At 34.9% G+C, this 17,813-nt stretch overlaps 1 protein-coding gene across 1 annotated transcript in view; it reads right to left on the reverse strand.

Moving 5' to 3' along the window:
- PPP4R4 (protein phosphatase 4 regulatory subunit 4) overlaps positions 1 to 17,813 on the reverse strand; it is a 52,351-nt gene that overhangs the window by 13,282 nt on the left and 21,256 nt on the right. The window contains exons 8-19 of the mRNA XM_081314718.1: positions 17,328 to 17,497; positions 16,890 to 17,009; positions 12,583 to 12,660; positions 11,210 to 11,293; positions 9,966 to 10,148; positions 5,483 to 5,588; positions 4,814 to 4,961; positions 2,618 to 2,762; positions 2,059 to 2,100; positions 1,899 to 1,973; positions 727 to 802; positions 30 to 110 (exon numbers count right to left, since the gene is read on the reverse strand). Coding sequence (XP_081170844.1) covers positions 30 to 110; positions 727 to 802; positions 1,899 to 1,973; positions 2,059 to 2,100; positions 2,618 to 2,762; positions 4,814 to 4,961; positions 5,483 to 5,588; positions 9,966 to 10,148; positions 11,210 to 11,293; positions 12,583 to 12,660; positions 16,890 to 17,009; positions 17,328 to 17,497 — 1,308 coding nt within the window. The remainder of the gene's footprint in view (positions 1 to 29; positions 111 to 726; positions 803 to 1,898; positions 1,974 to 2,058; positions 2,101 to 2,617; positions 2,763 to 4,813; positions 4,962 to 5,482; positions 5,589 to 9,965; positions 10,149 to 11,209; positions 11,294 to 12,582; positions 12,661 to 16,889; positions 17,010 to 17,327; positions 17,498 to 17,813) is intronic.

Consider the following 17,813-nt stretch of genomic DNA (forward strand, 5'->3'; position numbering starts at 1 on the left):
AAATTATGCAAAAGAGATTTGTTTCTTACTTGTTGAAGCGCCTGAAGGGTTTCCAGAAACAGACATTGGGATAGTTTTGGCCAACGTTGATGATGCTTTACTGTCTCTACCTAAAACAAAGGTTATTATATGCACTATATAGAGATTAACTATAGATTCAACTTTCCCCCATCATTAATTATGGCTTCAAGGTGCCAGTGTACAAAAGTATACTTATTACAAATAATGTAATATTATATTTTATTTTCTGTTGTAATTTTTTACTCATTTTGAAAGCACTGTAATTTTTATTATGTATTTTATGTTTTGTTCTTTTCTTCTTTTGCTATTATTTAAAAAGCAATAATAATATTATTTAAAAAGCAATTAAAATTATAAAAAATAAGGCTTTTCCATAATATATTTTGATAATTGTACCAATCCATTTCAAATAATAGCCCTCAACAGTCAGTAGTTTGGCCTCCGATGGTTTTGTGTGGAAACGTTTCCTAGCAAATAAGAACTGGGTCGTTTCCATAATGTTAAGTTTGGACTTCCTACTTCAAATACACTGCTATAACATGCTCTTATAGTAAGTTAGCAGCAACTATCCCTAGAGGTTTTTAATTAATACAATAATATCTACCACCTCCAGCTGATCACTGTTTGTTAAATAAATAAATAATAAACAAGCAAGCAAGGCCTTTGGAGAAAGGAAACAACCCCATAAAAATCACAACAACTTACGCTTCTTTTCATATATTTTATCACTCATATTTGTAGACCTGCTCTCATTTTGCTGTTTCTCTTTTTCTAATTGTTCCTAGTAGGAAAACAATGTAATAAAAGTGTTAATGGAAAAATAAAATCTAGATTAATAGGCTGCATCTTTTGTGCTAGCATGGTTTTATGATCTGCCCAGGTTCAAAAAAAAGCCTGAAATGCTTTATGTTATCAATGATGAAAGAATTGTTTGTTCAAAGTGTACTTTGGTGCAGAAGCTGCCAACCTCCCCTAAAAATAAAGCCATAAATATATAAATAAGCTCTCCTTCTATGCTACCACACTGTTTAGTTGCTTTCTCTCTGGAAAAAAAAAGACACAGCTGTAAAATTCTAGGAGAGCACCCAGATTGGGGAAAACCAATTGTTTCTCTGATTTAGATATTCTACTTGTGGAGACCAATACTTTCTCCAAAGTAATCTTGATTTGGATCTAAAGGTCTCAATTGCATACATGGCATAATATCTAGAGTTGTTAAAAATAGAGTCCACACAGAAGGGAGTGTATACTCTGGAATTTCCTGGTTATTAAAATCATGCCTATGATGAAAAAAGCAAATCCTCCCATGTAGCAAAATAAACTAACTTCACCAAAGGATGAAGTGAAGCAATGTATGAAGGCAGAAACTGGCATCTGAATCATCTGAATATTGAAGCAAAATATTACAGGATGAGATACTTTTTGGGGTCCACAGTAAACAGTGAAATGTTCTACGCCAGAGCTGACTATGAATTAATGTTACTCTTAGGCAAGCCACTATGATTCCATTCATAACATGAGAATAATGTTGACTACATTTTAGGATTACTGAGATGATGTAACGTGAAGTGCAATTAACACCTCATACCAGTTCTTATTAGTATCAAACATTTGGTGATATGGTTCCTAATGCATTTTCTCCTCACAGCAACCTGAAATCTATCTTTTCAAGGTAAGTTACATACAAAAAACTCAGTGTCTTTTTGCACCAACATTTCCCCACATCTTATCTTCAAGAATAAGGTAAATGCGTAAGAATTTTTAGAGCATTTTTAATGCAAATTCATAAAAAATAATTGTAAACCTTAAATTGGAATTCAATTCACTGGTACTTGGTATGATAGTCAAGTAACACCTTTTTCATGCAATAAACATACCATTTCCAAAAGAAGTTGTTCCTCTCTTTCTTTCTGCTGATCCAATAGGTCATTTTCATAAAACCTCTTCTGAAACTGTTCAAATGTGAAACCAGAAGATCAGCAATCATGTTGGAAGTTTCAGCAGATTATTACCGCTATCATTTGAGTTTATACTTACAGCATCTAAAGAGGTATCCATTCTGTCAAGTTCTAGTACCATCTATTAAAAAAATATTTAGTATTATTATAGGTTTGCCATAATTGTTTTAAAAGAATCTCAAATGGTTTGGATTTCCTACTAGCAATTTTAGCAAGGACATAGACTCATCCAGAGGATAAGATACCAGGCTACCTTGGGAACTGGGATGCCTACCTACTAGAAGCATGTAACATTCTTTAAGCAGAAGCTTACTGATCATAATATAAGAGACTTCTAATTATGGATGCATATGTTTGAACTATATATGATCCAAAATTCATTGTAACTATATGTTCCTTCCTATACATTTATAGTAAGACCATTATATTTGATTTATCTCAAATATGAATAGCATGAACAAAATTTCAAAAACTTTGCAACTCATAAATTGGATTCACATATCACACTAAACCCAGGTGTTAACTTGGATTTAATTGTTGCATTAAGCAAACCATGATTTTGTACAATGAAGTGTTATCTTAAGAATTATTATAAAAATATAAGAAAAATACTGAATGAATAAAAGAACCTCACATACTTTTTTAACAATGTTCAAGACGTCTTTATCTTTTTCCTCACATAGAAGTTTTCTTACACTCATTTCTAGCTGCTGCAGTAAATGTTTGTCTGTGGGAACCTTGAGGGTTGACTTCACTTTTGGTAATAAATAACAAAGTTTCATTCTATATAGGGAAATAATGTTTACATTTTTTAAAAACCTGAAGATATACACAAGATTAAAAAATGAACAGAAACATGCAAACTGTGAAGTGATAAATAATATTCAAGTAAATAAAGACTATGCTCCAAAGCCTTAAAAGAAGAGTTAAAGCCCAGTAAAATGGTGGTTGCTAAAATAGACAGGATTGATAATTAGGGAAAAAAGATTATTTTGTTTGGCAGTTTGGGAGAAGTTGAACCAAATATGAAAAAGTCTACTATGTCTACTGACACTCATTTCCATCTGTTTTTTGTTTCTGGTGATGAAATCCCTATTATCTGACAGAGATCATTTGTTCATGTTGGCTTGATATCATCTATGGAACTGTAAAGAAGACTGTCCCGATTCTGTTATGTATAGAAATTCTTCATACTGTTGTCTATCTCCTTCATGGACCTTTAAGCAATGTTATGCAAATCAGATTTTCATTTTTCTACCATTTACTGTACAGTAATTATATTTCTAAACATTTTAGATTTTTTAAAATTTTACTTTCATTTTCATTTCCCCCCCACTTTTATTATTTTTACAAATAAGGGGGCAAACATATCTACTTCTTCCTCCTACTACTTTCCTCAAAACAACTCTGTGACATGAGTTGGGCTGAGAGAGTGTGATTGGCTCAAAGTCACCCAGCTGGATGAACCAGATGAACTAGGGATGGATAGATTCCTTTAGGATCAAGACATTTTTCCTATTACAGAGGACAAACTTACTCTCACATCAAGTATGATTTTTAACTGCCAAATAGAATAATCGTTATTCCCTAGTTGTCAATCATTTTCAACACATGCTCCAAATATTTGAGTTTCTGCTTGCATACCTCTGCCTCAATGGAACAACCTATTTTTATTTGATTCAGGACTGACCAAATTCATAATTCAAATGTGTTCATATTCTTTAGTTTTCTCTCCATCAATGTCCATCTTTCATAGACAAATATTACCGTTAGAAAAAACAGCTTTAACAATTTTGATTTTTGTTATCACAGAAATATCCTCACCCTGAATTTGTCTCCATCACCACCTTCCTTCCTAAAAATAATCTTTCCTGTAGTTCTCCAGCACACACTTTTTCATTATCTCTTCTTGAGCTCAAGAAAACAATTCTATCTACGATCTTTGCTTCTTTACTGCCAATCATGAATTCACGAACCATGGCATTTAACATTGCCTTTGACTTCTTGTTTCATGCTCTCAGCTCCCCACAAAGCTTACTGGGCCTAATTTCTTCACTACTGGAGTATTAAAAACTCTCTAGATCTTTCAGTTTCCTCTTTGACCTCCATAATGCGTTCTTCTAAATCTGTTTTATTTTAGTATAACAAAGTGATATCATTTGCATATTTATTTCAACATTCTGTTTCCACAGCGGACCTCCTAGGCTACTAAGTATATGTATCTCTAATGAAGCTTTTTCTTCTTTCAAATCATAGGCATTCTTGTCAACTGGAGAAATTTAAGATTAGTACTCAAAAACCTAAGTCTACTGTGCAGAAATAAGTTTTGCTCCTGTCCCAATACTTTTGTTAATTACAGTGTTTTTATTTTATTCCAGAGAATTTCAGGGAAACTGTTAAGGAAGATTTCCAGTAGTATAATTGCTCTGCCACAAACTCAGCATTTTTGGGGTAATTTAGATATCATTGTCTTTATCTTTCAATTCTCATATGTTTTCTCATTGCTTCTTCTGCTTTCTTAACATTAAAAAAATTAAGGAAGGAAAGACGGGATAGCTGCACAATACTTTCCAATTAACATTACTAAGAATAAATCCATTCATCTCTCTATAAATGTTTTCTTTAGCCCTGTTCCAGCTCAGTTTCTTCTTTATGCTGACAAAGCACCAAACTCAGAAATTTTACACACACACACACACACACACACACAAATCTACAGAGTTTTAATACATCGATTCTATTCCAGAAACAAAGGCAACCTGCATTAAATGGCAACACAAAGCCATCTGAATAAATCACAGTGTTTTATTAATTTAATATAATTTGTACAGTACCTCACATTTGCTACTGGATCATGTGTAAGTTCAAGCACAGGAAGAAAGAAGTATTCACAGAAAAATGATTTGGAAAAGAGTTCTATGATGAATTCACAGGTATCTAAAAAACGTAATCTGTTCCAATAGCTTTTTCCTTGGCCAAGCTCTGGAGAACAAAACATTAACACTGATGGGTTATTATTTTGATGGAAGAAATGAATGAAAATCCAGTGCTTAATTATCCCCCAAATACTTGTTAATATTCTCAAACATAATGTAATAGTGCTCAACCAGCTAAGAAGTAGAAAAGTCCACCAACAGTCATGTAGGATGGCTATCTCTTGGTAGGGCACTACTACTGGAGTAGCTCCTCACATTAGCATTCCAATTTCTTCCTGCTTATGCTCTCTACCTTACAGAATACCTGTTAAATACTTGTATTTAAATTTGACATTCTTATTGGCGTACTGGAAATGGTGCTGCATCTTTTTAAAGATTATCATGAATATGAGTTGTCATGGTAAACTTGCATACAAATATTTGAAGCTAATGCAGCTGCAATCTTTATAATGGAAAACATCTACTCTATGGTTAAAAATGGAGGCCTTCCCATCTTAAACACAACAGCCTTGGTTTTGACTAAAATTCCATTAACTTGCTCATGATAAAGAGTACATCAAGACTTACGTTCAATCAATTTCTGGATGACCTCATATCTCTGTTCTTGCTTACGATTATATCGTAAGTATATACACAGTGTTCGAGCAGCTGCTCTTTGGACAGGTAGGACATTCTTCAAGAGAGAAAAAATATATTTCATTCTACAAGAGATTATATATAAGTAATCAAGCATACAATTTGTTCATTGATAGGGCAATAATAGTTGAAGATAAAAAGACAAAATAATAAAGCATCAATAAATGTTGCAGAAATGAGGCTGAGATAAATTCAACTTAAAGTTGGTCTTCTTCAAAACTTGAAACATGAACTTGTATTTTTTTAAAGTGGTATGAAGTCAGACTATTAATTAACAAATCATTTAACAGCTAGTCTAGTTTTTATTGAATATATAGTCTTTTGGTGCTTGCTTTATATCTTTCACCAGGAAACATGTTCTAAGATCACTTAATTTTCCCTACAGGAAGATCATCCCAGGAGGAGAAAAAACAAGTATGTTTTTATTCTGCTAATGAACACCTAAGACAAATTATGGGGTAGTGATGGGGAGAACACATTATGCATACGCAAAAGTCAGTATACCGTATTTTACTTGTTATTGAAATGACAGGATTTGTAGATAAGCAACTGTATGTGAGTTTTTGAATGTGGAATATGTAGCTAGCAGTAAAAGGAGATGTACATATTTTACATCTTGATTTGGCTTCTTTTTAAATCAGCATATTTAAATCAGCAAATTTGAAAGGGGTTGTTTTTTTTTGCTTTGTTTTGTTACCCTGGGCAATAGATGATATTCTATATACATGGAACAGCTGACATTTTTATATTTAATTTTGTAAAATTAATTGGATTATTCAGTAGTTAAAAATAAACACATTTCAGCTCAATAAGAAGCATCTATTAAGTTTCAGGGCAGAAATTTGCTTGCTTCTTTATAATTTATTTAACTGGGTTTATATACCATGGCAAGCAGAATTGACTGTAAGTGCATATTTGCCCTCCATAAATTGGGATAAAAATGAAGCTAAAATACAGATCATACAAAATATAATCAATAAAAATGTATATACATAATCATGGGAGTAAAATGCAATTGATTAGAATTATTTCCACTGCTAGAGAGACAAGCAAATCATTCAGACTCCAGGGACTACTTGAACAGCTGTCTTAATAAACCATCTAAATATTAAGAGAGAAGGGATCATAAAGAAGTTGTGGGAAATGCTCTCCCAAATGACAAGGGCGAGCAATAAAGCAAGTGTGTTTTCTGCAGAACCTGCAGTTGACAGTCCCCAAGACAGGCAACATAAAGAAACCCTACTCTACTTAAACTTATCAGGTGGGCAGATATATTAGAAGAAGGTGGTCACATAGATATCCAGGTCAAGAACTATGAAGATCTTTAAAGGTGATACTGAGCATCTTGAATTACAATCAGAAGTCAACTGATAACCAGTCCAGCTTTCTAAGCAACGTTATGTAGGTCCATTAGGTGCACCCAAGTGGTTAAACCACTGCATTCTATACTAAGTCTAGGTTCCAAATGCTCTTCACGGTTAGCCCGACATAAAGCACATTATCACAGTCGAAGCAAGAGGTGATTAAGGCATGAGTGACTTGTGAATAGAGCTCCCATCCAAGAGTAGTCACAACTGGCACACAAGATGGAACTGTGCAAAGGCTCTCCTGACCACAGTCGCCACCTACTTCTAAAGTAAGAGTTGTGAGTCCAGGAGGATTCTCAAAGTATGAACCAGTTCAGTACAAGGGAATGTGATCCCAATCAGAATTAAAGGTAGAATATCTCTGGATTGGATGGTTTACAAACACAGAGACACTCCGTCTTAGTGCCTCAACTTGTTTCTCCATAACTAGACTTGAACAGCCTGTTGTCATCTCGGTAGCAATTGAACACCATCACCTTTTCAACCTAAGTTGAGATGTAAAGTTAAGCATCATAACATACTAATGATACCTAACCTATGTTGGCAAATGTCTCCAGCCAGTGGCATCCTGTATATTTTAAAAAGGAGTGGGGAGAAAGGCAAGCTTTGCAACACACCACTTTTGAGAAGCCTGGAACTTGATTTCTCCCCACCCCATTACAACCAAATGGAACCACCCCAATAAGATCAGGACACTCTGAAAAGGGCTGTTAGACAGCAGTCTGTGAATGCAACAAGAACAGAAAAATATTGATATTTTAATTGAAATACTAGCATTCTTTATAATTTAAAGAAATTTGAGAAATTTGGAGGGAATAATAATAATAAATAAACATATTTATTCATAATTTATTTTTTATTTTATTTTAATCCCATTTATATCCCACCCTTCTCCGAAGACTCAGGGCGGCTTACAATCTAAGCACAAATCAAATGTGCTTAGCAATAGCCTTCATTCTATGTATATGCCTGCTTACTAGGGCTTTCAGCCCCCCCAAGCGGCATTTTTACAGTCAGCTTATTGCCCCCAACAATCTGGGTCCTCATTTTACCTACCTCGGAAAGATGGAAGGCTGAGTCAACCTTGAGCCTGGTGGGACGCGAACCTGCACTAATTGCAGGCAGCTGGTGTTACTTAAGGAGGCATTAGCCCACTGCTCCACCAAGGCTTCCACCAAGGCTTCCACCAAGAATGCATACTTATTTCTGCTTTGCAATCTTGCAGTTATGTCTGCAAATCTTTATTATTTCTTATGCTGATTTTAAAATTCAAATCATAATCTCACATACATACACAACAGATACTATACATATTAAAAGCTGTGCATGATTCAAAAATGATTAAGAAATAATAGTTGGAGCTGACATGAGGAGATAATGCATATATTACGGTATATATCATTTATATATGTTATATATGCATACTTGGAACCATTTTGAGCTTTCTCTATTGGGTTAGTCTGCTTGGAAAAAGGCAAATGTTTTTATTAGTTTCTGGCAGACTAGCAAAAAACAATATAAACTAGTATGTTTTGTAAAAAGAAAAAAAGAGCAGCAAAGGTAGCAATTTCAGCTTCATTATCCTGAAAAATTAATGTACTTTTGCACTAAATTTGTGCATTTTTAAAAGGATTTTTATTATTTGTTTGTTTATTGGACTTTCAGTAAATATGGCCAACTGACCAGTTCAGAAAGCTCTTTCTGAACTGAAGCTTTTTCAATTTACAAATAAATGTATAAAACTCTCATGGGTTAGGGAGAGTCCCAGAATCATCTCATATCCACCTTGTGGTCTGCAAGAAGACAGTGGATGATGCTCCAGAACAGCTTCTGTTTGTACATCAATCCCCAGAATTATTTTTGTGGACTAATTTATAAGGTCACAGTGTATTCCTTACATTTCTCACTGATACTGGATTGGAAACGAAATAGCTTATTCTGCACACAAACGTGCTTCCATCATCTATTGCTACCAATTATTTTATAGCCCTTCCAAACAGCTTTCCTGATATCTATAGCAAGACAAAGATGGAAACTAAAAAAGAAGAGGTCTTCCCAACCCAGCCTCTTCATATTCCCTCACAATGATTCAGTCTATCAGAGTAGGTAAACAAGCATTCTACTATCCAAAAACTCTCCTCCAAGTCTGACGTGCAACATTTAGGCTTTTATATACTGTGTATATGTGTGTGTGTGTGTGTGTGTGTGTGTGTGTGTGTGTGTGTGTGTGTGTGTATTTATTTATTTATTTATTTATTTAAATTCCATTTATATCCCGCCCTTCTCCGAAGACTCAGGGCGGCTTATATGCATTCTGATGATCTAAGAAGTATCAAAATACTGTTGATACATTATAACAAATTAAAACAGATTTGCACTGGTATATTTTAAAACACTGGTTTTGATTTGAGAATAGGAATAATTTTGATTCAGCATTAGCAACTACATAAATATTTTTTCTACTGAAATATAATTTTTCCCCCTGATCTTCCAAATAGCTTCTAAACTTAAAAGTGGGGATTCCCATAGTCTAGATCAGGGGTAGGCAACCTCGCCTCTTTTGTGACTCATGGACTTCAACTTCCAGAATTCCTGAGTCAGCTGACTCAGGAATTCTGGGAGTTGAAGTCCATGTGTCATAAAAGAGCCGAGGCTGCCTACCCCTGGTCTAGATTGAAGCAGGACAACCTTCTCAAATTTTTTTTGTCCCAAGTAAAGAAATCCAATTCTATATACAAATACAGTTAGAATATATAAGGATTCGTACTATTTTTCATTAATTTTCAGTTTTTGAATTTGGAACATAAGATGGAAACAAGCAAACCAAAACACTTTAAAGCTACAGGTATTCAATTTAAACAACAATGGCTTTTCATTAAAAACACAAATTAAAATAAAAAGTTCTAGTTTGCTTGTTGCTGATATACTTGTCTCAACATAGATTTATTTCAATAGCAATGTATATATTTTAGTCTCTTGGATAATGTTTAAGCCAATTTCATATACTTCAGAAAGAAATACACAGAGGAGGGTCACTGAGAACTCACATTTGTCATAATGATTGTCAGCATTCTGTGCAAAAACCGGTAATAAATCTGATCACTTGAGATGACATGAGGCAAACAGGCATACTTTTGTAATAGCTTCTCATGTGTCCTCCATTTTAAAGAGGTTGCTGCCCTCTGTTCAGCTCTTGTTAGTGCTGGAATTAACTCTGGAAAATTTAAAAGCTGAAAGGGGAAAGATATGTTATACATATTAAACCAGAATCGCCAAAACACAGAAGCACATACCACACATGGTTATGTTACATGTTCCCAACCAACCAATATCCACATCACTGAATGCTGTACCAGTTTTCAAATTATTTTTGAAACTTACATAAAATCAAACTCTGGTTTAATTAACATGTGAGCTATTGATCCTAAACTGTAAACTGGTGTTTCTGGTCACTTCTGCTACCTGTAATATGCAGAAGAATGCTAGAGCCTCAAAACCTCAGGAACTAGTCCAGGGATAGGCAACCTCGGCTCTTTTATGACTCATGGACTTCAACTCCCAGAAGTCCTCAGCCAGCATAGCTGGCTCAGGAATTCTGGGAGTTGAAGTCCATGAGTCATAAAAGAGCCGAGGTTGCCTACCCCTGAACTAGTCCATCCATATTTTGATGTATAGCTTTATCTAGTTCACCACACATTTATTTATAATTATCAAGGGAGTACCAATAAAAAACTACTAGCAGGGATTACTACTAGAAGGGATTACTTTTTCTGACTCTTAGTTTATTTCTCTCCCTTTCCACTTTCATTGTTCTAAATTATATTTTGTTTTCTCTAATCCCTCCAAGATATTAAGAGGACCTGTCCTGGGAGACATACAGAAGTTTTCCCCACAACACTTGAAATAGGATACTCAAGGTTTACTCTCCCTCTGCAGTAACCTAATCACAGCCTCACAAATGAAAGCAGAATAGTAACAACTTTCAGGTGCTTTCAGGGTGAGAAAAATGATTGTACTTAGATAAGATTAAGATTATAAAATAAGATTAGATAAGACCCCACACCTCTATCCTTTGCATGTCTTGCTTGCTTCCTCCCTCATCATTTTGTTTAATTTTAATTCAAGTGTAATGTCTCTAAACATTTGTTTTAATGTTTTATATTGGTATTTTTTCCTGATTGATTGTAAGCCATGTAAAATTGCCTTGGCAAGATGGGTGATAAATAATTTTAATAAATAGTGGACTTTGTTGTTTAAAATATGACTCTGCTGGCAGACTCATCCACTCTACCTTGTTCTCTGATCCACTGTTTTCTCCTCCAGTAGACAGAAGTTCGAGAAGTTCAGGAAGGTGATTTATTAATGCATCTATCACCTAATTAAAAGAGAATATAGTATTTATATTTCCAAAACCTATCTATGTACCTACCTAGCTCATCTGAGTACAGAACGGTAGACAGAATAGAGTACCCTGATCTAACAGCCTGCAGAAGGCAAAGTTAATGTTGTATGAAGAAGCAAGTTGCAGACAGCAGAGTATGAATTTGATGGAGAGAGGGTAGATCAGTTAACAAAGCAATAAAAAGGAAACTATTGCTTGAATCCAAATGATAGGAGAGGACCATGAAATCACCTCAGACAGACACTCTCCTAATTTACGTGAACATAAAAAAGGGAGGAGGGCAAGCACAAACATGGTACTATAGCCAATTGAAACAAAATTATTTCTTAGTCTTCCATGGAGCCTATTTCTTGGCCTGGCCTGCTCCTCACAGGCTTGACAAAGGGTATTTGGAACCTTCCATTGCTGCAGAAATACCCATTCTTAAGCAATGTACTATCGTATGAATTTAGGTGTCAGTTCATCTCTAAAATGCCTTGCAGCAGTGCCATACAGTTCCAGGTATTGGACCAGCTGACCAATCACCACAAGTCAGAGTACTTATCTATCATAAATTCCCACTTAAACCTGGCAGAGAATCTTCCATCCAGGAAACATAGTTCTATAAACACACAGAGTGACTTATCTATTCACTGCTTCATCTAATCTCTTCCTTTCTGATTTAAGCCATACTTCTGCAATATTCATCAAAGAAGACAAGTTTAAGAGGAAATATTATAGTACTCCTAATATAGTTATTCTGCTTTCCAGCATTTAAAAATATTAGAAATTACTTTCTGTTTTCCTAGTCAGAATATTCCCAGTCCACTTCTTAGTCTGAATACTGTATGCCTTCCTTGCATAACTTTGTCTTCTATTGTCACCCCATACATTCTGATTTAACAATATAATTTCTGGAGCAAAACTGAGCATATACTAAGGGGAATCTTACCTAGCACCAATTAGACTGATTGAACCTAAGGCATATCAAACTGGAGTGAGATTAAACTATTACATATGCCTTTGAATAGTGATCTATTTTGCAAATTCAATTCTAGGCATTTTCTGTTTCTCCTGAAAAAGTGTTATAAGAGTTATCCCTTATAACTTTCATATGACTTTATAGTGACAACATCCTGTGTCCCTTATGTCTAGGATAATGAGATAAACAGCTATGATTCATCCTATGTTTTGACCCATCAAGAATTTCTTCTTTTAATAAATATAACAAATAAATATAATTTGGAATAATTGTGAATTGTCAAATATAGCGAACAAATTACCTCTATTGATTCATCCTGCAATAGGGCTATCAGTTCTTTATGTATTACATACACATCAGTATTTAAAAGCTTAGCAACCTGGAAAATTACAAAACAATATACAGATATTAGTCGTTTTAATCTATGTTTTGTTTTTTAAAACAAAGTTTGAATAGTATCTTGAATAGGAAACTAAGATATAGACTAAACCTAAAATGCCAATAGCCATACTTTAAGACTGTGGAGGTCACGTCCTTTCCTTACTATTTGCAATATAGTATTATGCTGATGAAAACACAGAAAAAAGTATGTAGTAGCAACTGTGTTCTTTGACAATAACCTCTCAGAAATAATTTGCTAGTTTATATAATCCAAATATACTTTGAAATTTTGCAAACATTTTGCCATGTACTTCCTACTAATGCAAAACACAGTCGATCAGATTCTAATTCCTAGATGTATTAAGTATTATTCTGTCTTCTGATATTGACAAAATAGAGAAAAAAAATGAACATTATCCATTTTTTCTAAGAGTCCAAGAAGAAACAAATGCTTCATTAAGAAAGGGAACAGTCTTATCTGTCTTGAAGATAGTAGTTTGTGGAAAAATTACTAAAGAATGCATTCTGTATTATGCTATTGTGTAATAACAAACCTTCCTTCTTTGGGTAAAGTATTTAAGTAAGCAGCAAATTGTTCAAGACTGACATAGATTACTTATACCCATTTCAGATCAATTTCTGCACTAAGTCTGAAACTAAAACATTCCTTATCAAAATGCTTCACTGACAGGAGAATGGTATAACTGAAATTCTGCTAACTCCCCTAGACCTCTCAACAGTTTTCAACACTAATGTCCATATCGTCATGTTGAATTGCTTTATATGGTTTTATTCCTTCCCAATAGTTAATTTTTAGTAATAAAGCTGTGCTTCTGCAACACTGTGAGTCCAATATGACCTCCTATACAATTTAAAACCTAAGTGTACTGTGGGGATATATCTGGATTATGTTGCCATCAGTGGGCTAATTCCTTCTCAGAGGGTGAAAGGTAGTGAAAATTCTGGACAGGTTTCTGAAGTCAGCAAACTGCAATTCTGCAATTTCATTGACAGGGGAAGTGAGGTTAAATCTTCCTGAGTTGCTATTTTCTTCACAGATACAAGTAAACCAATAAACAACTGATATACATTGAGAGGATAGTGGGTGGAGTGCTTAGGATTCTCCTAATGGTATCTTTTCACAGAGGCAATCAACACAATGAAAAAAATAATTGATTTTTATATTCAGGTTGTAAAGCCATTTCAGAAAGTTCAGTTAAAATGGCCTGATACCAATAAAATATAGAAATTCTATTTTATCTTTAGGTGAAATTAATGGAATTTACTCTATGGCTATAGCTATATTTATTCAGAGGTATGTTTATAACTGTTTTGATTTGTAAACCTTTTGCAAATTAATCAAGGTGCTAAAGTATTATTACAGAACAAGTGCTTGAAAGCAGTGGAATAAAGTATGTATTGCAAACAATAGATTAAAAAAGAATAAAATTTGTAATTCGTATTCTTATAATCTCTAGATTGGATCACTGCAATGCACTCTACCTGGGACTGCCCCTGAAGATTATCTGGAAACTGCAGTTGGTTCAGAAAGTCAATTTAGTAGTATTTTTTTATTTATTTTATTTTAATCCCATTTATATCCCGCCCTTCTCCGAAGACTCAGGGCGGCTTACAATTTAAGCACAAACCAATGTGCTTAGCAATATATTATGGGTGTTGCATTGGCTTTGAAAAGTGTTATTCAAGGTGCTGATATTTATTTATTTATATACCACTGAAGGCAATTTACATTAATTAAAAATATTAAAAACAATTAAAACACCAATATAATTCAAAAAGAAGAATCCAAATAACAAACAATAATCAAAATACATGTCTGACAATGCCAGGACATCATTAGATAACTTCAGCTTCCAAATGTTCCATGAAATAACTTGTACGAGGGCAATTTGGAAATAAACCTCCATTTGAGCATGTGCAAGAAATAGGCGGGGATAGCGATGCCCGTCCTATGGCACCCTGTGCAGTAGTTCAGTAGGCAGTGAGGAGTGGAAAGAGACAGTTGTGTTGCAGTTGACTCATCCGCTAGATCAATTAAAAATGAACCCTGCCATAGAAAATCCTGCCAAATGTGAAGTGCGTGCAGTAATACGATTCCTGTGTGCAAAAAACCTTTCAGCAACTGCGATTCATCGCAAACTGTGTAATGTTTACAGACCAAGCATGATGAGTGAAGGTGTCGTACATCCAATGGTGTCACGTTTAAAGATGACAAACTGACGTGCACGATGAGGCAAGAAGTGGCCGCCCAACTGTAGTCAGCAATGAACTCATGAAAGGAAATTGTCAAAAAGGTCTGTAAAATCCATCGGTTCACGATATCTGAACTTTCTTTACACTTTCCCCAAATTTCTTGGACTGTTTTGTACAAGGTAGTGACAGAAAATTTGGGATACAGGTTCTGTGCTTATTGGGTACCAAAACTCCTCTCTGAGGAGCACAAAATACACCGAATGGATTCTGCTTTGGACTTTCTCACGCGTTATGCCGAGGAAGGAGAACAATTTCTTAACGGAATTGTGATTGGCGATGAGGCCTGGGTATCGTATGTGAACCTTGAAAGCAAACAGCAATCAATGGTGTGATGACATATGCACTCACCAAAGAAACCCAAAAAAGCTTGGCAAACATTGTCTGCCAGAAAGGTTATGGCAACAATATTCTGGGATGCCAAAGGAGTACTGCTAATGAAGTTCATGGAGTGTGGTTCGACCATCAATTCAGACATCTACTGTGAAAAAAACTCAGACAAGCCATCCATAACAAGCGTCAGGGCATGCTGTGGTCCAGTGTGGTGTCGGTTTACGATCATGCTCACCCACACACTGCTAGACACACCCAAGAACTTTGGAAGCAGTTCCGCTGGGATATTTTTGATCACACACACCCATAGCCCAGATTTGGTGCTGAGAACTACCACCTCTTCAGGCACATGAAAACAGTGGCTTGTGTCACACTGCTTCAATGATAATGCGCCTCACGATGCTGTTACAGGGTGGGAGATTTTTTTGCAGAAGCAATTTCAAACCCTGTAAGACCTTACGACAAGTGCCTTAATTTGAATGGTGACTATGTCGAAAAGTAATGTAATGTTGTAGTTTTCTAATGTGTAAAATAAAAGTTCTGTATCTGCGAGTGTCTATCATTGATAACCAAACAGAGTTTTATTTCCGAATTGCCCTCGTATTAATGGTTTTTGAAAAGTCAGAGTTGTAGTAAGGGATTGTTCTACAAAGTGGGACCATCACCATTCCCAATCTCACCTTTTGTGAGTTTCCTTCAACATTTTAACAGGAATGAACAAATTAGATGCAGAAGAGAACAGAACAACTAGAAGGTCTTGGAGGTCTTCTAGTCCAACCCCCTGTACAATCAAGAGTCCCCAACTGTTCAAGACAAGGGCTGTCCAGACTTTTCTTAAAAGCCTCCAGTGATGGAGGACCCGCAACCATCTTGCTGGTTAGTTTTTCTCACTATTCCTTAGTTCTCCTTAGTTCCAGATTGCTTTTCTCCTTGATTAGTTTCCATCTACAGTATTTTTCTTGTCTTGATTTCTGGTGCTTTAGAAAACAGGTTGACCCCCTCTTCTTTCTGGCAGCCCTTCAAATATTGGAACACTGTTATCAGTTGGTTCTACCCAGAGAAGAGGCTCTTCAATTAGCTAGAAGCCATTTCTTTAAAAACAAAAACCAAACATCTTGTATTTTGAAACCTCCTGGAAACCAATGCAGCACCTACAATATTCAGTCACATCTCTGTAATGGCTGTCATCCATCACTATGTGCTGTCGCATTCTACATTGATTGTTTTTAGATAGCATTCAGGGGCACTCCTGGAATAGAGGCAATTAAAATGGCAAACGTCCCCTGGAAGAGAGTTCCATAACCGAGATACTACTACTATATTACTGCAGCTATGGAAATGTTTTAAATAAATAAATAAAATAGTAAGATGACCTACTTTTGACAATCAAAATATGAAGCAACTCTGTCAAAATGACTATAGGTAGTGCCTTGAAACTGATCTTAGATCATATACTCAATCTAAGGGGTTCTAAGGGGAGGCAGTTTTTTTCAAAGTACTTTTAATAAGTTAAAATGTGATATTTTACATAATTATAAATATGTCTGAATAAGATTCAATATTTAAAATAGTTATGAAAATTAAGCCAAACAGTGTTTCCATAACATACATTTCCTGACTTACTTCATAGAAGCTACTAGCCACAGTATGTCTGACTGGTACTTCAGGATCATGACAGAAACAAAAGAATGTAGAATATAGTTCCAAACTGAAATTTTTGGGATCCACAAAAATCATCATGGCCTAGAAATGTAAACAATGTAATATATAATAAAGGTTAGCACATATGTATCTGCCCCCTCCTCCACTTTCCTATTTGATCTCCAAAAATAACTGGCAGAAATAGAAATTATAATCTGTCTGTTTACCTGGAGTGACAACGGCCATCGAATCAGGTGACCCTTCTTCTGCCTTTTAATCTACCCTTTGTTAAACAGTAAAAGGTTCAGTCCCACTAAATACTGTTCTCAGAGGAAATAATATCTCTTTAAAATCAGAAAGTGTTTCACAAGATCTATGTTTTATAGAAATTATGGATAAATAAAAGAGCATTTCACTCACAGGTAAATTGTAAGCACAGTTCTTTCTCACTGATATGTATTTCTTTTCCTGTTCTAGGGTTTGCAGCTGAATCTGGTTGTCATTGTGCCCATTTTCCTGTTCTAATCCCAGTGTACAAAGCTTCTTATAGAACTCCAAAAATCGCAAATGTTGCTCTGGTGTAAAAATTCCTTTAAACAAATAAAATGCTTGTTTAATATTTTATTTTCATAAATCCGTTAAATGACAGCCTAGCAAAACATTGTGCTTATAGTAGCAGACATAATGAATTCAGCATTATCTTTAAATCTCTGCCATGCCAGGCAGTTTATTGACAATACTGGAAGATCTCATTTCTTCTTTCCTTAGCTGCCTCACACAACTGTAAACTTTAGAGACTCCAAATATAACTTTTGAAAACGCTTTCTATTAATGTGAAGAAACATGGATTTGATTAAACTAAATATTTTATTTTCTATCACTTTGAAATTTAGCATTTGCAGATCA

The sequence above is a fragment of the Vipera berus genome (assembly GCF_964194415.1).
Source record: "Vipera berus genome assembly, chromosome: 1".
Taxonomy (NCBI): Eukaryota; Metazoa; Chordata; class Lepidosauria; order Squamata; family Viperidae; genus Vipera; species Vipera berus.